The sequence below is a fragment of the Benincasa hispida genome, chromosome 1 (assembly GCF_009727055.1).
Source record: "Benincasa hispida cultivar B227 chromosome 1, ASM972705v1, whole genome shotgun sequence".
Lineage (NCBI taxonomy): Eukaryota > Viridiplantae > Streptophyta > Magnoliopsida > Cucurbitales > Cucurbitaceae > Benincasa > Benincasa hispida.
This window is the reverse complement of record NC_052349.1, coordinates 94,991,031-95,015,844: the sequence shown is the minus strand read 5'-3', so window position 1 is coordinate 95,015,844 and position 24,814 is coordinate 94,991,031. Positions and strand designations below refer to the sequence as shown.

At 37.6% G+C, this 24,814-nt stretch overlaps 1 protein-coding gene across 9 annotated transcripts in view; it reads left to right on the top strand.

Annotated features, from left to right (window-relative positions):
* The first annotated feature begins 3,256 nt into the window (after positions 1-3,256).
* LOC120075279 (small G protein signaling modulator 1) overlaps positions 3,257-24,814 on the top strand; it is a 38,283-nt gene continuing 16,725 nt past the window's right edge. For 2 of the 9 annotated variants that reach the window (XM_039028503.1, XM_039028512.1), the window contains exons 1-4: positions 3,257-3,665; positions 3,741-3,971; positions 15,770-15,907; positions 20,876-20,979. In XM_039028503.1, coding sequence (XP_038884431.1) covers positions 3,834-3,971; positions 15,770-15,907; positions 20,876-20,979 — 380 coding nt within the window. In that variant the 5' untranslated portion in view covers positions 3,257-3,665; positions 3,741-3,833. Of the gene's footprint in view, positions 3,666-3,740; positions 3,972-3,992; positions 4,018-15,769; positions 15,908-20,875; positions 20,980-24,814 lie in introns of those variants that run through there. The other 7 variants (XM_039028537.1, XM_039028519.1, XM_039028529.1 and 4 more) reach the window with 7 other exon arrangements.

Below are 24,814 nucleotides of genomic sequence, written 5' to 3'. Positions count from 1 at the left end.
GATAACCTAAATGGTTTGTAGTATATGGATAAGGAGGGATACCTCTCCTTGTGACACTACGAGTATGGCCCGCTTTGTAGGTGTTACAAATGTTGTAAAGTGCTACAAATGATCTGATCGTGATCATTCGTGTATTAGACATGCGAGCGGGGATATTCTATACAAAGGAGTTTGTATAAGACCGAACTATGAAATGTTTAGTCTTGTTATATAACGCCATTCATATTGATACTTTCATTTCACTAGGATGACCATAGGTAGCATGACCTTAATCCTGAGTGAGTTGTGAACTCCTACCTATGAGGGCGGTCATTTGATTTGTATGGGTGAGAGTGGCCAGAGCGCCAATTCAACAAGCCTACCATTTTGAGGATTCGTCTGATTGAGGAGCTGGGAACTCAATTACACAAGATGAAATTCACTCCTTCCCTGAAGCGGGGGTAAGTAGATAAATTTCTCCCTTAAGGGCTGATTTCGAGGCTTGAACAATGTGGCGTCACACCCTTTCTTGGCTCGATAGGGGTTTAGTCATAGTGGGACTATAATCTATTGTTCATTAGAGGAATCAGTGGTACTTGAGGAGTTAGATATAACTACAGGGGCAAAACGATAATTTAGCCCAGCTGTACTTATGAGTGATTTTTGAAGGATCATCGTACTGTTGATTGGTTATATCCAATGGACATATAAATACATATGTAGTGCGAAGAGTGTAGTTGTCGGTCTTTAGTGAAGTGTCTGAGAGTTTACGGATGGTGGATAATGTAATTAAAGAGTTTAGTCAGTTATTCACGCACCGTTGAAGTTTCAAGCTGTAGGTTCATAAGGTCCCTTTGGTAGCTCAATGGATTCAAGTTGAGAATAAGTTTTTGGGTTAGTTTTAAATGTTCAAATTAACAAGAAGAATTTGATTATATATGATATAATTCAATTAATTCAATTGTATATGTTATAATTGATATAATGTATTTGATATATTATTATTTGATTGGAGGAACTAATATTTGAATATGATTCAAAAAAAAATTTCTATGAATTAGATTCATAGTTATTAAATTCAATATAAATATGATTTATATTAAATGCCATAAAATAGAAAAAGAACTATGGTTTATATATTTTATGTGATGCAATATTAAAACTATAGGTTATAAATATAATATGATAAGTTGGTTATTGTATTTATTTATAATTTATTAATTATTTGATAATTAAATTTATTTTTCTCCACATTCATTCTTAGTGGGTAGTTATACGATTTAATGGCTAAGTAGGATAAAATGAAAATAGTTTTATAATGTTTCTACGAGTTATCAGATTAAATATCGAGTTACTACACGATAGCTTCAGAGAGACTATACGATAGCCTTGATATCTAAACGATCGAGTATCTAGTCTATGTGATAAGACTTTATCTTCTATACAGTAGTACTGCCCATTACTCGATTGTCTCCTCCTCCATTCTAAATCTTCCCTCGATCTAAAATAAGCCAAAGCTCACAACTTTTGGATTCTCATATAGAGAATACCAAGGTAATCTTGTGGTAGTGTCCGATTGTTCGAGGATCGAGTTGTTGCTCATTGCTGTTTGAGGGAGATCGAGTTTTTGCTCATTGCATTCGTGTGTGATCGAGGGATATGCTTGAAGAAGTGTTCTTCAAAGGTATTGTCTCTTTATCCTTTGTATTTAATTCAAAGCATGCTGTAATTTATGATTTAATGCATAATCTGTTTAGTATGACTGTAAATGTATGAGTTCTTTCATAATGGAGTTTGGACGACCCGCTTCCGCTCAAAGGTCCTCTGTATTTAGAGTTCCTTCATTTATTTCCTTATTTTGTAGGTATCGAGCAATCAAAAGGTATAATTAATCATTTGATGAAGAATGGGGTTAATTTGAAGCAATATGAAGTTAATTTGAACATCTGGTCTTCGAAAGAGTTGAAAAGACCAAATTTCCATCGAGTTTCACCAAGTATGAAGCACCATCGAGTACCATCAAGTAGAAGGTTGTAGAGTAATCAAGAAAATGCTACCAAGTGACCGAGGATCTAGTATCGAGTTATCGAGCATTGAGTAGCGAGTATTTGGCAGAAGCAACAACATTGCAATGCTCTCCAACAACATTGTGACGCTACGACATTTGACGGACGAGCTTAAGGCGCATGCGCGTTGAGGCCAACATTGGACTTCTTGCTTGATGCATCCCTTCTGCCGTAACAATGTTGCAGTGCTATTCCAAGCATTGCGATGCTGCCTATATATTTTTTTTTTTTTGTATAAACTCACCTTTTCGTTTAGGGTAAAAAAGGCTGAATTTTGGGGGTATAGGCCGATTCTTGGAGCTGAATGCATGGAGGCTGAAGTCAGGCTTCCTTCTTCATCTATTCCCTTCAATTTTTAGTGTCTTAAGGTTAGATTTATTTTATTTTCGGATTATGAATTTGTATTGGATTGTATCCTGTCGGTTTGTTTATGAATCAATGAGGTGATCTTTCGTTTAGTTCTTGAATCAACGCTCTTTGTATTTTGTCTGGAGGAAGATGATCGAGCTTGTATTTGCTTTTTGAGCAATAAGTACAATGACCATCGATAGGGGCATCCTATTATATATGCATTTTGATGATATTTCACGTAATATATATCCTTATTCTTTTTCTTTATCAATGGTTCTAAATAGGTGTCTAAACTTCACAAATCAACCAATAGAAATCAAATTTGTAAAATAATTGCTTTTGTTTAAAAGAAAGTTTTGGAAGAAAAGATCTAAAACTAAAACGTAGATCATAATCCTAGATTATAAAAAATATGCCTACTTAATAAAAATTCAATCAATATTTTATTCAAACAAACCATGGATAGAATTATTTAAGTAAAAAGTTTCAAAAGAAAAATGTAAATCATTTGAACAGATTATTTTAGAGTTAGAAAAGCTGCACTAGATACCCGACATCCTATATCAACTCTACACTCTCAAACACAAATATATGAACTCTATAGACATACAAACTCTCTAGACATATGAGCTCTTCAGATGTATGAACTCCAGACATCTTATATCAACTCATCACCCCTAAACAACCCATAAAATGATTATCGAAAGTCATCAATTTAAAATTATGTAAATTAAACTTTTAACTTTCGAATTTGTAATTTAACTCTTTGATAATATGCCATCGATTTCACGAGGGTTTATATATTTATAAATGTTATTTATTTATATATTTACAAAACAATGCTCAAGTTGTGTTGCTTTGCAATTGCATTGCTTCTATGTTTTGTTTGAAAAAAGAGGAAAAAAAAAAAAAGAAAAAAAAAGACGAGTGAGAGAAATGAAAGGAAACGGTCTGTTGCGTAAATGGCGAGGGAGATTCTCTTCCCCCACCTCTACACAAACCTAAGTTTAAACCTATTTGCAAATTTGAGAGATCTTCAGCTCCTCCTTATTCAATCCCAGCTTTCCAGACAATTCTTCGCTCTCTCCATCATGTGATTCATTTTGCTGTGCTCTCAATGATACCAATCATCCATTGATTGCTTATTCCTTTCCCTTTCTTCATGCCATGCCGCATTTGTTTTCTTCATCTTTTCTTCTATCAAGAAGTGTTTCTTCTACTTCTTTTTGCTTGCACCGGATTTCTTCAGGGAAAAAGGCTACAGCCCAGGTTACCATTTTTGTCATGATTATTGATTATCTGTTCGTAGAGTTGGTTATTTCTTTAACTTGTTCCTTGCTGCAGTATTGGCGTCTATTCATCTGACTTTTCCCGGGAAATGGTAGCAGAGGTCGTTGAATCAAGGAAGAAGGGTGGTCTTGGGGTTTTTGGATTGTGATGTCTTCTGGTGGAGAAGCTGATAAGCAATGGACTTGTGCAAAAGCCGGCGTTGCCAGTTTGCAGAAAGTGGGTTTGATTGTGCGAGACATTGGCGAGCCATGCCTTTCACAATCGCCCATAAAGGTTGTTATAACTGTAAGACTCTCATCAACTATGCGTATGCATGTGATCGAACGCTTCTGTATGTTGTCCTGTTTCTTTCCTCATCTCTTCGGTTTATTTTTATTTATTTTTGTTTCATTAATAAAACGGAATTACATAAAAAAAAGCCAAACGGAATTACAAGCTCTAGTCCACTTATCATCCAAGTGATAATCAGTGCAATGAACTTAATATGTATAGAGAATTCCGGGCCTGAGTAGTATCCTATAATTTGTATTCTATCTTTTCAGATAGAAATACTGAATACGTAATAGGATTAGGGGCTCCCTCGTCCTTGCCAATTCATATCTCACGATAGTTGAATTATCACATTCTTTGATTGGTATTCGGTGCTCTTTTCATGTTCATGGGCCACTCTATTAAGCATGAAAAGAAGCTTCTTTGGTTTAAAATTAACAAAGCCCATCTCTGGACACTGCAGAAGGAGAGGAGCAACAAGATTTTTAAAGATATGGAGCAGCCTTTTGGCCCTATCTATGATAATCTACCTTTCTTGGCACTTTCTTGGTGTAAACGTGATTCCCACTTCCATAATTATAGCTAATGTTATCATCTAAACAATTGGAGAAGCTTTTCTTACCTCCTGGTTGGGGTTTTGTTTTACCTCCCTTTTTCTCTTTGATAGGCAACCTGCATTTGGTTATCTTTTATAATATTTTGTGCCATCAGTGAAGTATATGATTCCTACATGGAAAATTATTATCTCACTGTATTTCACCTTGAAATTGGACATTTATAGGCCGAAAACTTCTGATGAGGTAAGTTTATATTCCAAAATACTTATATTGGGTTCTTTAATGGGAAAAGTGATAGACTTTGTTCGCTCGAGAAATCTATACAAGATTTAATTTTGGTTTATAGATGGTTAGATGAGGAACTATGCACAAGATTACCCATTCTGGAGAGAAACATGGAGAAAACATATCTTTACGGATAATATTCCTAGCATAGTAGACCACTTGGCAACATTATCGTTGTTTTCAAAATACAAGCATAGTGAAAACATAACCGAAGGACTACACACTATTATAACACTACTAGCCCAACAAATCATACTAACAAACTTCCCTCGCCCCACTAATGGGTTGTCCTGAATAAGTATTCACTGTTATAACACTACTGGCCCAACAAATCATACTAACAAACTTCTCACGTCCCACTAACGGGTTGTCCCTAGCCAATTCCCTTATTACTCTTTGAATAAGTACGCTATTGGGGACCTAACAACGTCATCGACAAAATCGAACACTCTGTCCTCAAGGTGGAACTTGGGGAAATTGCTTCTTCATTTTGTTGAAGGATTCCCATGCCACTTCAAACTTCGACTAGTTCTTCTAATGGATAAAGCCCTCCCAATTAGCATCCACCTCATTCCATCAAGTTGCCAAAACATCTTTGGGTTCAACAACCCATTCAAACTCATTAATTTGTGGTGGCGTGGTTTGCACATACATGTTCACCCTCATGGCTGGTTTCAACTACAAGACATGGAAAAATAGGGTGTATCAACGTTTTTGAAGGCAATTCTAGGTGGCGATTTGGCCCATCTTTTCCAAGACCTTGTAAGGTCCAAAAAATTTTGGGGAGAGTTTCTCACCGTGCTTCTTCACCAAAGAAAGTTGCCTATAAGGCCACAATTTCTGGTACACCAAATTTCCCATTCAAAATTGACATCTTGCCTTTTTAAAATCCACAAACTTCATACGGTTCTAAGTTAACGTCCTTTGCCATTTCAAGACCAAAATGGCTAAGTCACAAACGTTCCTTTAGTAGTAGGAGTTTCCCCATAGGCTATTAGACGCTGTGACACCCTCCGTAGACCATCATGAATGAAATCAAATTGATAGAAGCATGGAAATTAGTGTTATACCAATATTCAACCCATGACAACCAATTACTCAAACAAAAAATGGCCAACAAAAACCTTATCGGTGTTTGACACAATTGATATGGAAAACCTTTGTTGCCTGACTCCTTCTTAAATAAACACAACGATGATAAACTTAGTAGAAAAAAGGATGAGAGGATAGCTCACATGTGAAACACTTATAGGTTTAACCTGAATGACACCATCACTGAGTCGTGGTATGTATGGGCGTTCGTAGGCGAAAGTGTCGAATCCACAGTTGGAACTATTCGCTTCTTGTAAAATAGCTTGCCCTGTCATATCGTATGTTTTACATTGGCAACATCCTACCGGAGTTTCGTCATGATTTTTGCTAGTTTTAGGTTCTCATTCACTTGTTCACCGTTCCAACATCTATGATGGAAGGAATGGTTAAGCCAACGAATTGTGCTAATGGAGGCATCCTTGACAAAGCATTATCCGCTTTGTTTTCCAACCCAGGTATACATTGCATATCAAAATCATACCCCACTTATGATGCTCTGACTGCATTCCCTTTGTTCCGAAAGGAAGTGTTTATGGTGAAATGATGTCAGAGCAAGTAATGGAGCCGTTTCTGTATTGCCAAGATTATTGCCATCAACTCCCTTTCATAGACTATTAGTACGAGCTCTTTTCAATATAATTTGGCTGACATGTGCAATGGGACGTTGGTTATGCATCAACACAACTCTTACCCTTGTTTTAGATGCATTTATTTCAAGCACGAAGGGTGTCTAAAAATCTTATGAGGCTAATACAGGAAGTTTGACGGACTATTGCCTTCTTTAATTTCTTGAAATCCTTAGAGGTTTCGCCCTTCTAGATAAAAGATTCATTCTTGGTCAACATTGTCAAATGAGATGATATGGACCCAAAAGTAGCCACAAACTATGATAATACCCTATTACCCCCCAGAATCCTCGCAATTCTTTGACCGTAGTTGGGATTGGCCATTGGAGCATCGCTTGAATTTTCTCTTTATCAACTTTAACTCCCTGAGTTGAAATCCAATGTCCCAAATACTGGATTCTCTCCCAGACAAATTGGCATTTCTTAAAATTAACGAATTAACAATTCTCTCTCAATAGGTTCATAACTACACAAAGATGATGGATTTGGATAGATAGGTTAGGACTATTAAGAAGGTTGTCATCAAAGAAAACTAAGAGGAAACCGTTAAGGTATGGGTGAAACACCTGATTCATCAACGCTTGAGACATTTCTAGTGCGTTTGTGAGTTAGAAGGGCATTACGAGAAATTAATAATGCGCTTTATGAGTACGGAATGCCATCTTAAGGATCCTTTCCTCAAAGACTCGAATTGATGATATCCTGACTTCAAATTGAGTTTGGAGAAAGAATACACTCTTGCCTCATGGAATTCATCCAACCGTAAGGGAATTAAGAACTTGCCGGTATGATGGCTTTGTTCAATGTTTGATAGTCTACGCAAAAACGCCAACTTCCAACTTTCTTTTAACCAAAATCATAGGGCTAGAGAATGGGCTCGACATTTTATCGACCAAACATTTTATCTCCGTCTTTTGCACATAAGGGTTTCAATATGACCTTGCGTTAATTGGGTCATTCTCTTCTTTCAACTGTATATGACAATTTATCTTTCAAGATGGTAGAAGTCCTTCAGGCATGTTAAAAACATCTTCGTAGTCAATAATTAATCGGTCTAACTTTGGTATGCTTGTTTCTGTCACCATGGACTCATCATCATTATGTATTTCCATTGCACTGAACTTGATTAAGAACCCTTGGTCTCTAGGTTGCTATGTTTTGATCAACATTTTAAAGGATACTTCCATCTTGGCCAATGATACTTCCCCCGTGCGATAATATTCAATGATCCCACAACAAACATCATGCACAATTTTTCCAATCCACGGGGGTATGCATTCATGAAATCACATCAAGTTTTCCAACTCAAGGGAAGGAAATCCTGCACAATGGTCATCTCTTGCATGCTCACGACCGTGGCCTAATTCTCTTTCCTCGCATGGCCTCTCACGTTCCCAGGTAAAGGAAACTTCGGACTTTCTACTAACCTTTATGAGATGAAATTGTGGGTTGTTTTGCGGTCTACCAGAAGAACCACGTCCTACTGTTTAATGAATACTTTCAACTTCATGGTTTATGGCATGGATAACCCTACAATGGAGTTCAACAATAGCTCAACAAGTGGACTCACTTCCATCATTTGAGTGATCACAGGCTTTTCTTCCCAGCTTCTTCCATTTCTATTTCCTCTGTCTTGTCCACTTTTATGTTATTGTATAAAAAACATAGAAAAAACAAGAAAAAACCCAAAGATAACTATATTGCAATATCAAGAGAAATTAAAATATCAAGTTTGCTCACATTAAAAAATGCTCTCCCCTCTCTCCTCCCTTTCCAACCCCTCCGGCCTCCCCCCCCCTTTCGATCAACAGATTCTAGCTTCCATTCTTCTTCTCCATCCATTTCCCCTTTCCCCCCTCTACTCCTCATCTACCCCTCCTATCCTCTTACTCTTATTTGTCTCGCCCCTCCGCCATTTTAGCTTGCTTTCTATGCCCTCTATTGCAATGGAGATAAAAAGTTGCTGCATCCTCGATCATTACTTCTGTATGTGGCAAGGAGAGAATGGTTTTTGGGTGGATGACGTGAAAAGGGGCCAAAAGACTTTCCTTTCAACTGCTTCAGCACGCTTCACAACAACTTTCGTAGACTTTTGAGTGCTCTAACCTTTGAATTCTTCCTACTCAAGGAAAGAGTTGATCAGAGTTTTATTTGGTTAGCCAAGTTTCGCAACAAAGAATTTTGGTTCGTGGAATGTGCAGTTTGGTCTTCATCAGGAGGAAGGAAGAACATTTATATACCTTATGGAGCTGGTTGGCAAGATTTCAATGAAATGGTTAGTTCTTGCATCAATAGCCCTCTAGTTCGACAGGAAAGTCCAAGGTCGATGAAGGCTTCATTGAATTTGGCTCTCCACAGCACAGCCAGACCTGTGTTTATTCCCCAAAGGACTCAAGTTAGAAGCTTTTCGGAAGTGGTGAAAGGAGAAAAACCTTTTAGTCTATCAGATCCAGAGTCTTCAAATAGGTTCCTCACTAATCAGCCACATCCCTCTGTCCCAGTCAAGGCAAAACAGAGTAGGAATCTCTTTTGGGTGTAGAAGGACACCAACGTATACCATGAAGATTTTCACAACCTTTGGATCATTTCTAGATTATTTGCTTTTAATGATTGGAAGGAAATAGCTGAAGAGTTAAGAGTGGCCTTCAAGTCTAGTGTCCAAATTAATCCCCTGTTCGCAGATAAAAGCATTAGTCAAGGTTGGGCAAGGCAAGTTGGAAGATCTGATTAAAGTTCATGGTAAGTGGCAATTATTTGGTTCTTTTCATTTATTATTTGAAAGATGGACCTTGAAAAGGCACGACAGGCCCTCGGTCATGAAAGGCTCTAGGGTTGGCTATCAATTAAGAATCTTCCCCTAGACTTTTGGAGTAAAAATACTTTTGAAGCAATCAGAGCATACTTTGGTGGCCTCGAATCCATAGCTGCAAAAACTCTCAACCTCACAAACTGCCAGGAAGCCAAAATCAAAGTCAAGAAAAACCTCTGTGGTTTTGTGCCTGTAACCATTGAAGTTAAGAACCAAAACCTTGGTAATTTATTTCTGAATTTTGGAGATATTAAGAGTTTAGATGCGCCTGCCATCACATATGGAGAATTATCCACTAAGTGCTTTTCAAATCCTATAGATGTAATTCGTTTAAATCAAGTTTTGGAGGATGAAGGTGCTGAAAAATTGGAATTGGAATCCGAATGGTCTTTTCTTACAGCCTCCCAGTCCTTCCCAGATTTCTCGCGGGATCCAAAAGCCTCGTTAGGCGAGAATTTACAACAAACAACACAGATAGCGAAGCGCCTCTTATTAAGCAATCCTCATTCATTAAATGCGGGCGAGAGTTTTTCAGAAGAAAGCGATAAGGCTTTTTTAAAAAGAAAAGATTTAGCCACAGTCGTTTTTGAAATTACTAATGGGAGAAAGGAATATGAAGAGTCACCCTTTATTCAAAAAGGGAATTACTTTACTGACCCCGGGCAGCTTCTTAACTCGGCAGTCCACTTGCCACTTCAGGAGTTCCCCATTAAAGCAGGAGTACCCGAAGAGGTATAGGATTTTTGGCAGGACAACTCACAAAAGGGCGACCTTCAAATTCCCTATGTTATATTTTAACCAAGGAAAATATTAATCCAAGCCTTTCTCCAATCAAGCCCTCTATCTTCTCAACTTCTCGTCAGAACCAAGTCAATAATCGGAAACCTTTTCCTAAATATTTTGTCAGAAAAAGAATCTTTTTCATCAATAGATGGACAAAAACTAGTGATGATGTTTCAGGGGAAAAAAGAACTCTCAACTCAGATGATCAACCAATTGAGATCTCGGGAAGTATCTTTCTAACTATAGCAGAAAATAACTCGGACTTGCTAGAGGTTTGTTGCACAAAAATTCAAATCCCTTCTCCCTCCTCAAACATTCCCTCTTCCTCTTCCAAGCAGTTTAATCACTCAAACTTCACCATCCCTGATTCAAGTAACACCTTCGTAAAAGGTTCACCTTGTTCCCCTTTTAGTACAAAGAGAAAAGAAAACTTGGAGTTAGAATCTCCTTTCAATGTTAGTAGTGCAGAATTGGAAGACCTGGAACTATTTACAGCCCAAGAAGTTAATGCTCACGAAGCTGTTACCGACTTGGATCTACAGACTCTATTCTCCAACGAAGACAAGGTAAAAACCTTGGAGCATTGCTCCTCATGCTTCTCCCCATTACCCTCATCAGAGATTCTAGATCACTTAACATCCATCGTTAAGGATTGTGGTTTTAATAAGTTCATTGATGCAGCCAACCTTTTGGAAATTCCCTTATCAAATAGGAAGTTTACTTGGTCCAGGAGAGGAGGTTCTTCTTCTAAATCTCTACTAGACAGATTCCTCATCAATAAGGAATGGGATAAACTCTTCACCAACTCAAGAGTAATCCGCCAGGTACGTCTATGCTCAGACCATTTTCCATTGTTATTAATTGCAGGCACATTTAGTTGGGGCCCCTCTCCCTTCAGATTTTGTAACAGCTGGTTATCAAACAAAGAATGTGTCATTTTCATTGAAAATTCTTGGAAAAACAGCAACATAACTGGTGGCCAGGGTTTGTTATCAATGCAAACCTCAGATTGGTTAAAGCTGCACTGAAAAATTGGTTAGCAAATCACCAGAAATCCCTAACCAGAAAGGAAGAGGCCTTATTGAAAGAAATAGCTAAGAAAGAAGCTTTGATCGAATCTTTGGGCTGGGATCCTGAGGTGGCCGGTTACATCTCCACATTAAAAGTCGACTTAATGATCATTTATAGGCTGGGAGAAAGAGATCTTATTCAGAAATGCAAGTTAAATTGAATGAAGTTGGGAGATGAAAACTCTAGTTTTTTCCATCGATTCTTGGCAGCAAGGAAAAGGAAAAATCTAATCAATGAGCTTCTAAATGAACAAGGGGTGCCTACTAAATCATCGCATGAAGTGGAACGACTTATTCTAAGTTTCTATGACACCTTATACACAAGATCCCCCGACAACAGATACCTTTCGGCCTTCTTAAATTGGCCTTGAGTAACACAACCACAAAATTCTTCACTTATTGCAAACTTTACTCAAGCTGAAATTGTTATGGCTATTAAATTCCTGGGGAAAAATAAAGCGCACCTGGACCAGATGGCTTTACTATGGAGTTCCTCTCAAGATTTTGGCCCTTGAAGACAACTTTATCAAGCTATTTGAAGACTTTCACAAAGGGGGAAGATTGAATGCATGTGTGAGAGAAAACTTCATTTACCTCATTCAAAAGAAAGAAGATGTAGTATCCGTTAAGGATTTTAGGCCGATCAGCCTTACTACTTTAACTTACAAGGTTGTTGCAAAAGTTCTTGCTGAAAGATTAAAGAAAGTCATGCACTACATCATCGGCCCATCTCAAAATGCTTTTATTGAAGGGAGACAAATACTAGATGCTGTCTTAATAGCTAATGAAGTGGTGGAGGATTATCGAGTGAAAAAGAAAAAGGATTGGATCCTTAAACTCGATATGGAAAAAGCATTCGACCGGGTGGATTGGATCTTCTTAGAAAAGGTTCTGATTGCAAAAAACTTTGACTCTCGTTGGATCTCTTGGATTTTGGGATGCATTCAAAGCCCTAAATTCTCTATTATTATAAAGAGAAGACCTCGAGGCCGCATTCTTGCTTCTAGGGGGGTTAGGCAAGGTGATCCGCTGTCCCCTTTCCTTTTAGTAAGTGAAGTGTTGGGTGCCATCATTGACAAGCTGTACGGAAATGGCCTGTTTGAAGGTTTTGTGGTTGGTAAGGAGAAAATTCACGTTCCACTACTCCAATCTGCAATCGACACCCTCATTTTTTGTAACTATGATAGCAAAATGTTATTAAAACTAAAAGAAGCAATCAGTCTCTTCGAATGGTGCTCAGGTCAGAAGGTGAATTGAGAAAAATCAGCTCTTAGTGGAGTCAACATAGAAGGTGGGGAATTGCTACAAATAGCTGGCCTACTTAATTGTAAGGCTGAACCACTACCTCTCATTTACCTCCTTTTGGCAGCTGGTGATAGAAAAGGTGCATAGAAAATTGGACAAATGGAAAAGGTTTAATCTTTTAAGAGGAGGAAGGGCAACCCTTTGCACCTCAATTCTCTCCAATCTCCCATCGTACTATATGTCACTCTTTGCAATGCCAGAAATTGTGGCCTCATCTTTAGAAAGATTAATTCGAAACTTCTTTTGGGAAGGCCATAAAGGAAGCAAAATCAACCACTTGGTAAAATGGGATATTGTGTCTCGGTCCTCAAGAAATCGAGGTCTCGGTTTTGGGGGGCTTAAAATTAAAAACTCAGCCTTGCTTGCTAAATGGGGCTGGCGTTATATGATGGAGGAAAACTCCCTTTGGAGACAAGTGATCACTAGCATCTATGGGAAAGGTACCTTCAAGGAAATGTGGGAATAGTCTGAGAAGCCCTTGGATTAATATCTCAAGATGCTGGTCAAAAGTGGAGTCTTTGGCCTCTTTCATCCTTGGCGATGGCTCTCGAATAGGTTTTTGGTCTGATCCTTGGTTAGACTCAACCTCTTTGTCCACACTCTATCCAAGTTTGTTTAGAATTACCCTACTGCCAAGGGGCTCAATAGCTTCTCATTGGGACCATTCTCTGAATTCTTGGTCCATCATTTTTCGCCGTTTGCTTAAAGAGGAGGAAGTAATTCATTTTCAGGACTTGCTACTTGCCCTCTCAGAAAGATCAGTCTCAGCAAGCCCAGATCTAAGGTCTTGGTCTTTGGAAGCTTCAGGCATCTTCACAGTTAAATCTCTCTTTGCACATCTCTCCCCTCCATCCCCGATGGATATAAGCCTTTTCAAGGTTTTATGGAAGACTAAAAGCCCAAGGAGAATCAACATCCAGATCTGGATAATGCTCTTTGGTCTCCTAAATTGCTCCTCGGTCATGCAAAGAAAGCTCCACTCGGCCTATTTATCGCCTTCCATTTGCCCTTTATGCAAAAAGGAAGAGGAGGACTTGTAGCACCTCTTCTTCAATTGCACATACTCATAAAGTTGTTGGTGGAATTTCTTCCACATCTTTAACTTCGTTGGGGTGTTTGGAAATAATTTTAGATCCAACATAATCCAACTTCTATTGGGCCCTTTTCTGAAAAAGAGGCCAAGATTGTTATGGACCAATATGGTTAAGGCCATCCTAGCAGATCTTTGGTTTGAAAGAAACCAAAGAATTTTTCATGACAAAGAAACTTGTTGGAGGGCTAGGTTTGACTCTGCTCAAAGAAATGCTTAAGCCTGGTGCTCCTTAAACGACGACTTCAAAGACTTCTATTCAAGATATAAATTTGAATTGGCAGGCTTTCATCTCCCCGACTCCTTAGGCTTGTTGTCTAGTTTTATTTCCGGTTTATCGCTTTATCAATTTCCTTGTAATTCCTTAGATTTTGTACTGATGTATGGATATGATGATGGCGCCAAGGGGGTGTCAACCTAGTTGAGATGCCTGGGTGCGCTTCCTGATCCTTTCGTTTAGTTTTGCCGTGTTTATCTCATTCTGTTTTTTCTCTCTTTATTCATGCTCCTAGTATAACTCTCTTGTACTTCGAGCATTAGTCTCTTTTTTTCTAATAAAGAGGCTCGTTTCCTTTTTTTTTTTTAAAAAAAGAGATTAAAATATCAATAGCCTTTTGAGGACTGACTTACCAAAATATGACCCCCTCCTACAAACCCCAACTAAAAATTTATAATCAAACTACCTCTAACTAATTATCATTATACACTTACTCTACTACTATCATCTCCCCAATACTGCTATGAGTACTCTCACATGTTATGAGTAGAGTTCCTTGTTCTTACTACAATACTCAACCATACATTTTTCTTCACAATGGTAGCATATACCCTTTTCTCGTCTTGCTTGAAACTCTATGTATGCCAACTTCTTGTAGGGTTAATCCCTATGATTGATGGGCATTTTCTTTGCCATTGTGATGGTATGTGTAGAAAGGGCATTAGATGGCTTAATGGTCGTTTTAGCTAACATTTTGGGCTCATTGGTAGCTCTTGGATCTTGACCCAACTTCACTGCCTTCAATGCAGTCCTCCATTAATTTGGCTGCTCTCATAGTGTCTTCCAACGACCAGGTTGAAAACAAAAAATCTCTTTGTGACTGGGTCTAGTTCATTAGTCAAGGTGTTCTCTAGCACCTTGTCGGTTAAATGTGGCAACAGTAACAACTCTTCAAACATCTAACAATACTCTGCCATTGTGGCCTGTTGCTTGATTGCTAAGAAACACGCACGTAACACCCTTTCCTTTGTAGGCTAATAATGATAAAACATCCTTACTGTCATTGTGAGCTTCTTTGTTGAAACAGTCGCTGTAATTGAATGTGTTGCTCAACTCTAAATAACCATTCATCAGGATTTGTTCCATTGAAGACCAACATCTTATTTACTTGAACTTAATTCAATCATGTTCCTCTTTCTTACGAGACGATTCTCCCCCATCATCTCATTGGGAGGTTCTAGGTTCTTCATCTTCTTTCAGCCATTTCCTCTTTCTTAATGAGACTTCCGTTATTGCTGAAGTAGCTGCGTCTCTTTTTTTCCCTTTGGCTAACTTATTAACTAACGTATTTAAAGCCGTTGAGTCTCTCGTATCTCATAGGTCATCTTCTCCCTGATGCACCTCAGGATGGATAAGTCTTATTCCCCTTATCTCCGAATATGTCACCCCAACCTTTCCTCGATTGGTAAGAATACTTCCTTACATAACGATAATATTGCCAAACAACAATTACAATATGAAATAACATATCGTTCTGCAGCAATTTAATTTTGAGAGTTCTAGGAATACCTTAGAACAATTGTTTTATTCAAAATACAAGCACAAGGAAAACATGTTTTATTCAAAATACAAGCACAAGGAAAACATTACTAACAAAACTTACTTATACCTCTAACGGGCTGTCTCCCCTGGCCAATTCCCTTATTACCTCTTCTAGAATAAATATTCACTATTGGGGGGCCTAACACTGTAGTCATACTTGTACTCTGCACAGTGATACTCTGTCCTTGAAATAAAATACGTAAGAGTTTAAAATATTCTGAATATTATTTTCGTTTGAAATTGTTTCATTTCTTTTGGTCATTTTTTGTAGCATATAGAAAACATGAATTTGTTTAGATATTTAGTTACCATGACGATATTTTTTTCTGCATGATTTCTGAATGCAGTTTGAATGACAATGACATTTTATTTATTAGTGTTCATGCAAAATTTGGAGCGCTGTTCCCATGGTGCAGGTAAACAGAATGCTCAAGCCAGAGAAGTGGCTGGCGGCATTTGATAGTGATGGAAAGGCTCTTGGCTTTCAGAAGACACTCAAATCAATAGTTTTGGGGGTATGTTGTCTTACCATAAAAAAATGCCGAGATTCTATCTTAAAAAGTTATTTCTTAGGTTCTCCCCCTTTTTCTATACTTACGATAATGTAACTCAAATCTTTTAGAATTCTTGAATCAAAATCTTTGTTGTCTAATACTTCAATTACATCCTAGGGACCCCTAATTAAAGGCTACAGAGAACAGCCTTGGTGTCATTGGCAGCAGTAACTAAGCCAATGACAGCAGTAAAACTAAAAGACTAAAAAATTACAGCACTGGTAAAAGAACCAACAGTAACTAACCGATAACTTGGGCATTGACGGCAGCAAAAGACTAACTTTCAATCCAACAATAAAAGAAGACTAAAGCCACGGTTAAGCCCTCAGTAAATAGGTAAACAACTAAGAGAGGTAGAAACAGTACGCTACATCAATTCCCTCCTAATGATAACTCATCCTTGAGTTAACTAAACAGGCAAGTAAAAACCATCTGCGGCATGGTAAGTTATGAGGTCCAAAACATTGAAGGCAGGAGTGATTTTGAAGTGTGGGGGAAGATCAACCTTGTAGGCATTAAACGTTCTTTAATTGGGAAATGGCCAATCTTTTTTGGATGAAGCTTGGATGAACACTCGAAGGCAGCCTAGATTTCCTTAAATGAACCATCACGAGATCCCCAACTTTAAAGGATTGAGGGTGACAGTATTTGGTCACATGTGTTCGCTATCGGTTTGAGGATGCTTGACTAACCTCCATTTTCCTCACCAACTCACCATAGTTACAGACTACAACTTCTGTAAGATAACATAAGGGCTGTAAATTTACCTTTTTCTTGATATCTTCTCTTAAACCATCGACAAGACTGGTGATTTGATGTTGCTCGAACTTGGCAAAATTTTAAGACGCACGTAGGCTATGGCCAAAGTGAGCTAATGATAATTGGCATGACCTTCCTCCCTAGAGATTGAAAGTTTGATCTCCTATCTCCATAGTTGTTATACTCAAATGTGCACTTAGCCTATGGAATTTCTAGGAGCAATCAGCCATCAAACAAGTTTTTCGAGTTCAATGTTGGTATTGATTATAGAGCAATTGCTCATTGTTCATAGGGAGAAACCAACGTTTCATTAGTTTCAACCTCTTTGGCCAAGAATTGTTTTTGTTTTTGTTTTGTTTTCTTTAAACAAGGAACAAGAAATTTCTCTCTCAATAACAAGAAGAAAGTTGCAATTCCGTTTCCAAGGTACAAAGTTTCACTAAATAATGATGAGTGCCTTCTCGTACCCCCTTCTATTGATTTGCAATTGATCTCACCATGTGGAGGCTCTCCTTTCAACTTATAATTAACCTGTTTCACCTTCTTATCTTTGGATGTGCTAGTGTAGCCAAAGAACGATTCTACTTCTTTGGGCCAATCCAAGAAGGCCTGGAGATCGAACTTGCCACTAAAAGTAGGGAGGTTCACCTTCATTTTGTAGTCATTGTTTTTGTGTTAAAATTTGGTGTTTCCCTCCATCTTTGCTCTTGATGATTGAAATTTCTTGCAGTAAATGGTTCATCTCCATCTCTTGAAATGTCAAGCACCAAGAACCTTGGATCTTCATACCTCGAACACTTGGACACTTCTTAGAATCATAGGAACGCATCAAATACTTGTTAGTGCAATAGGTGTGTTAGACATTAATTATACAAATTCAAAGTAGGTTTGGCATTTATTAGACATGCATTGAACACTTGTTAAATATACTAAATAGACACATATATGATAAAAATAATAAAATTTGAGAGCAAAATATATCAAACTAATTTTTAAACATATAAATGCTCAACTCTTTGACTTTGAATTTTTTTCTTGTATAAAAATGATATATATATTACATTAGTGAATGTGTTCTTGTTGTATCCGTATCCTAGATTTTTTTATTTTTAAAATGATGTGTTGCCATGTTTATGTTGTGTCGTAGCCGTATTCATGCTTCCTAGGTGGGAGGTTTTGTGCTTGTTCTTGGTGCCTTCTTGTATCAATTAGTTGCTATCTTCCAGGATATAAAGGTTTTGTGGGGTTGTTACCTTGCTGCAAGTTGTAAATTGCTGTATGGACATTGTATCCATCTTTTCGGTTAAAGCCCTCACCATTTGGTGAACTTCTTTTGATTATTCCTCAATTCTTCCATGCCAAGGAATTATTGAGATATTGAACTTGGGATGAGACTTTCAACCCTTTTGCTAGTTTGAGCTGCGTCATTACTGGAGGTGGTGGGAATTTTCTTAGCCATGTCAGTTTCATAGCTTTGATACCAAACTAATATAACTCAAATCTTGGAGAATTTTTTAATCAAATCTTTATTGAATGATACCTAAATTACAGCCTGGGGACCCTAATTTAAAGGCTACACACTAGCCTTGGTGTCATTGGCGACAATAACTAAACCAACGACAATAGTAAAACTAAAAAACTAAAAAATCACAACATTTGGAAAAGAACGAACAGTGTCTAGCCAATAACTTGGCCATTAATGACAAATATTATTGTCCAATGGGGGAACAATGGATGTTATTGCTCTTCTTTCCATGTTTGGAGAGTTCTGGTGAAATCCAAGGAGGAAATGTTTGTTGTTAGAGCCTAGCTCGACTGATGGTTTTTCGTGTAAGTTCTTTTTTCTTTGCTCAGTCAATCCTTCTCCTTGTGGAGTCTTGACCTATGCCTCACTTTGGAAGTTAGAAATCCCCAAGAAGGGTAAGTTTTTACTTGGCAGGTAATCCAGAGTTAACCCGTTGGATCGGGTGTTGAGGAAGGTGCCGACTTGTTTGGTCTGTGGTGTCGTGTTGCATTATTCGTAGGAGAGGTGGTGGATCTTGATCATTTTTTTCGGAGATGTGATTCTGCTTATACAGTATGGAGTAGGTTTTTTGAGGAGTTTGGCCTCGTCTTGGCTAGGCACAGGGTTTGTAGAGAGATGATCGTTGAGTTCCTCCTCCACCACCTTTTCATGTAAAAAGCCATTTTTAGTGGAAAGCTAGAGTGTGCGCTATCCTTCTCCATAGAGAAGGGGAGCCATTTGGGTTTTTACTGGCCAATTATCCTTCTCCATAGTGGACCTTTTCATTCAAGAGGCGCCAATCCTAGTTAGCAAGGAAGGCCTTGTCCTAACTCTGTGGTTTCCAGCTCCTAAACCCATTTTGAAATGGGTAGGGGGAAAATTTCCCAATCCACCAAAGTTAGTCTTACATTCATTTCTAGTGTTCCTGTAGGAGGGGGAAAAAACCTCTATCAAGCATCTCCCAACTTCTTCACGACTTCCTTGTACATTTGAAAGCTGATAATGGCCATCTTAATATGATTGATTTTCTTAAGTGGTCCTCCACACGTGTCTTATGCTTTGGAGTCTAGAGATAATGAAAGTAAAAACCATATCTTTTTTCCATTGCCCGTGTGCATTGGTGTGTTGGTTTTCTTTTTTTCACGTTTTCAATCTCCATCGAGTTTTATTGAATAATTTGAGGAGCAACTTACTTATCATCGTAATCTCATCTCTTGGCAGTTGGTGCCTTACCCTTTTTTTCCTTTTTTTTCTTCTTTTTAATGAGAAACAGTTAGAGAAATTTCATTAATATCATGAAATTACAGAAGGGCAAAATTGTCACGTGAGATTACATAATAGTATTCCACTGTGTAGTAAGGGATGTAAGACTGTAATCCCAAAAAGATAGGGTGAGTTTACACCAAGTAAGAGTTGTATATAAAAGATTATAAAAAAAAAAGTGAAATTCGTCTCGTTTCGTTCATTCCAAATGAGCCATAAATGTGCTTTGATAATGAAGGTCCACTAAGATCTTCCTCTCAGCTTTGAATGGGTGGCCAATCAAAAGCACATTCAACAAAGTGAGAGGGTCATTTGGGAACACCATATGGAAGTTGAAGTACCGTATAATTCTCTCCTAAAATATTGAGCAAAGTCACAAAAGATCAATAAATGCATACACTATTTTGATGGCAAAGAACACATCAATTAGGAGCCAATGAAATCAATGGGGCCTTTTTGATGAGAACATCTGTAGTACTTATGCTACCATGACTGACTTTCCAAAGGAAGAACCGGACCTTTTTTGGGATTGAGACCTTTCCAAATATTCTTGTAGAGAGAAGCATTCTGATTTTGTCCTCTAGAGGTCATATGCAGAGTGATTGACTTTGATGAAAAACAATCGGATTTATCAAGAATCCATCTCCAAGTATCATTCGCAGTAAGATTGATGATTGGGGGCAAGAGCATAGAGGACATGGTAGTCCATTCCACAATCTCAGTTTTCGTAAGGTTACGTCTCATTCCAAGATTCTATGCTTGATGGTCATGGTTCCAACATTGAGCAATGGAGGCCTCTTTGTGGTCGGATAGAGCATAAAGCCTCAGGAAAGCATCTTTAAGGGCGATGGTTCCCACCCAACGGTTTTTTCATAATAAAGTATAATGACCATTGCCAATCACATGAACAACCATTGCCAATCACCAAGCAGTTGGTGCCTTACAAGCTTATTTAATTGAATCCTTGTCAAGAATGATTGGAAGCCAATGGACTCTTTAAAACGTCCCGAGGCCTCCAAAAAGGACGTGACTATCCATTGTCACCTGACACCTAATAGCTTTTACATGAGTACGTGTTTGGTTGTTTCCTCTTCAATTTGATAACTAGTTACTTGCCCTTTGTATGTATTTTGTTATTGATAAAAGGCTAATTTCATTAAGAAAAAAGATGTACAAATAACTGAAGTTACAAAAATGAATAAATGGTCACCAGCTAGTAATCTAGTGAACAAAATTGTGAGATAATAATTACAAAAAATAGAACTTTGATTTTAAATTCCAAAGACACAGAAAAGACAATAACTGCCTTTTTCTTTGTATTTGATCACAAAAACAGGTAGTTTTATCGATGCTTCTTTGTCTTACCGTGTATAAAACAGTGAAGTTTAATTGTGGTTTGGCAGGGTGTGGATCCATCTATTAGGGCAGAAGTATGGGAATTTTTGCTTGGTTGTTATGCTGTAGGTAGCACTGCTGAGCACCGAGGCCAACTAAGAACTGCCAGAAGGTCTTTTTATCTCCCTTGAACAAAAGTTCTCCATTTTTACGTCAGATTATTTGTTTTTAGATGTAGTCATGCATGCATTTTACTTTTGAGCCCTTTATACATCCTTGTAGATATATATGTCAATGTCTATATGTCAACATGGAAAAAATTCTCTACATTACCATCCCTTTTATTATTCATTTATTATTATTATTATTTGCTAAAAAACATTATTTTTTCTCTTATTAATCTTTGGAGGAAAGAGTTTCTTAAATAGAAGAAATACCCAATTACAAATAAGGAAAGAATAAAATAATTACAAATAAGGAAAGAATAAAATACAGTAAATACAATACAATAAATACAATATAAAATTTCACAATAAAGGAAATAATCAACACTCCCCCTCAAGCTAGTTTGAAGATATCATTCATAGCTAGCTTGTCAATCAACTTGTTGAATTGCCACTTTGGAAGACCTTTGGTTAACACATCTGCAATTTGCGTTTCTATCGGGAGAAAGGGAATGCATATTATTCCTGCATCAATCTTTTCTTTTATGAAGTGTTTATCAACTTTGGTCCTATCATGAAGGATTGGATCGTGGGCAAAGGAAATTGCTGACTTGTTATCACAATAGATGCGTATGGGCATTGTCTGAGAGAAATTCAATTCTTTCAATAGTTTTCTTATCCATATGCCCTCACAAATACCATGGGCTACTGTCCTAAATTCTGCTTCAGCACTACTTCTTGCAACCACACTTTGTTTCTTACTTCGCCAAGTAACCAGATTTCCTCCAACAAAAGAGCAATACCTCGAAGTAGATATTCTATCAGTCGTGCTTCTTGCCCAATCAGCATTAGTGTAAACTTCAATGTTTAGGTGGTCATGCTTCGTGAATAATATACCTTTTCCTGGAGTACCTTTCAAATATCTCAAAATTCTATAAACTGCTTCAAAGTGAACTGACTCGGGAGCATACATGAACTGACTTACTACACTAACTGCGAAAGCAATGTTAGGACGTGTGTGAGAGAGGTATATGAGTCTCCCTACAAGCCTCTGGTACTTTTTCTTTTCTTTTACTTCTTTTTCAGTTGCAGCAACCAATTTTAAATTTTGCTCAATAGGAGTTTCTACTATCTTGCAACCAAGTAAACCTGTTTCATTCAGTAGGTCAAGAATATACTTCCTCTGGTTGACAAGAATGCCATTTTTAGATCTGGAAAACTCCATTACTAGGAAATACTTTAAGGTTTCCAGGTCCTTGATTTGAAAATCATTAGCAAGGTTTTTCTTCAAGATATTCAGTCCTGTCTCATCATTACCTGTAAGAATGATATCATCAACATACACTATCAAAACGACCAACTTACCACTTCCAGTATGTTTATAGAACATAGTATGATCACCTTGACTTTGACTGAATCCATAGCTTGCGACTGCCTTTCCAAACCGTTCAAACCATGCTTTGGGAGATTGTTTAAGCCCATATAATGATTTCTTTAACTTGCACACTTTGTTTATCTCGAGATCCACCTCAAAACCAGGTGGCAAGTCCATAAAAACCTCTTCTTCAAGATCCCCATTGAGAAAGGCATTCTTCACATCAAGTTGATAAAGGGGCCAATCAAAATTAACTACCACAGACAACAAGATTCTAATAGAATTAATTTTAGCTACTGGAGCAAATGTTTCTTGATAATCAATGCCATAGGTCTGAGTGAACCCCTTGGCAACCAATCTGGCCTTGTACCTTCCAATATTACCATCAACTTTACATTTTACAGTGAACACCCATTTGCATCCCACCGTCTTCTTATCTTTTGGTAGTTCGACTATGTTCCATGTGCAATTTTGTTTCAGTGCATTGAACTCTTCCATCACTGCTAATTTCCAATTCAAATCATTTAGAGCTTCCTGTATATTCCTTGGAACAAATAGGTTGGTTATTTTGGATGTGAAGGCTTTATGACAGTCAGACAATCTATGATAAGAAAGATAGTTTTCAATAGGAAATTTGGTGCATTTACGAGTACCTTTCCTATGGGCAATTGGAATATCAAGATCAGAGACATCAGGTAAAGGATTAGAAGGAGATGAAGAACTAGGAGAAATAGGAGTAGGGTGTCTAATACCTGGATCTTCAGGATCATTTATCGGAGTATTTGATTGGTTCTGTGATAAGTCAATTGTCTGATCTCTGACTCTTTGAGTCAAGTTTCTTCTAGTGTAAACTTGAAGTTCAGGATTTCGACTTGTAGAGTCATTTTGTAGTGTTTCTCCCCCTGAAGAACTCTCCATACTTGGTATCGAAGGACTAGAGCTCATAATTGCAGGACCATTGGTGTTTGGGAGAGATAAAGTATCCCAAAAATTATCTTCAAGGTTAGATATCTCCCCCTACGAAAATTTGGGCAAGAAAAAGTTTGGTTTTCCAAAAAAGACATATCCATACTTTCAAAATACTTGTGGGCCAAAGGATCAAAACATTTGTAAGCTTTCTTATGAGAAACATAGCCTACAAAAATGCATTTAGTGGTTCGAGGATCAAGCTTAGTTCGAGAAAGAGAAGTATGAACATAAGTAGTACACCCAAACAATTTAATTGATAAATCAGAAGACAACCGATTATTCGGAAAAAACTCATTGAAGTGATTAAGAGGAGTTTTAAAATTCAAAACCTTAGACGGCATTCGATTGATCAGATATGCAGCTGTAAGAATGACATCACCCCACATATATTTTTGAACATTCATAGAGAACATAAGGGCACGAGCAACTTCAAGTAAGTGCCTATTCTTTCGCTTAGCAATGCCTTTAGACGGACCCCAAACATCAGTATGAATTAAGGAAAAAGGTGATGCAGCCTTGTACGGTTTGGGCAAATAGGTGGATTGATGATGTTTGGCAAAAATGCAACTTTCACATTGAAAAACTGAACAATCAAATCCTTAAATTGGGAAACAGATACTTTAAATAAAAGAAATTTGGATGCCCTAATCTATCATGGTAGTTTCTTTAACAGAAGGAGAATAAACACTACTCAAGCCCTGAACTTTTTTATGACTAGCAGAAACTTCATCAAAGTAATAGAGACCATCAATCATCCTAGCACGTCCAATTGTCCTCCCCAATTCCTGATCCTGAAAGATACAATGAGTTTCACAAAAGATAACACGACAGTTAGCATCCTTAGAGAGTTTACTAACAGACAACAAGTTACAAGCTAATTTTGGAACATGAAGGACAGAACGTAATATAAGTTTTGTAGTCAAAGGAATAGTTCCTTTTCTTGCAATAGAGGTGAAGCTGCCATCGACAATGCGAATTTTTTCATTGCAATACACAGGAGAATATGATTCAAATAAACAAGAGGAACTGGTCATATATGATCAGAAGCTCCAGAGTCTATAATCCATGGAGATGAATTAAGGTAAGAGAGAGCTTGAAGACAAGTACTTGATTGTGCCAAGGAAACACTAGGATTACCAAATGATGAATTGGTCTGTAGCAGTTTCAAAATTTGATCAATTTGCTCTTTATTAAACGGGCTGGAGTCAACAACATTAGCATTAAAGGCATGTTACTTAGAACTTTTCCAATTCGCAGGTTTTCCATGAAGTTTCCAACAAGTTTCACGTGTATGTCGAGGTTTATTGCAATGGTCACACCAGACACGAGGCTTTTCATGTGGCTTATTGGATTTGATTAGAAGCTTTCATTGCAGTATTTTCAGTCACCAACGCAAAGCATTCAACTGAGTCAATAGGTTTTTTTGCAAATTATAACATTCCTGCGGCTTTCTTCCCTGTGAACTACAAAAAAACATCATTAATAGTTGGAAGAGTAGT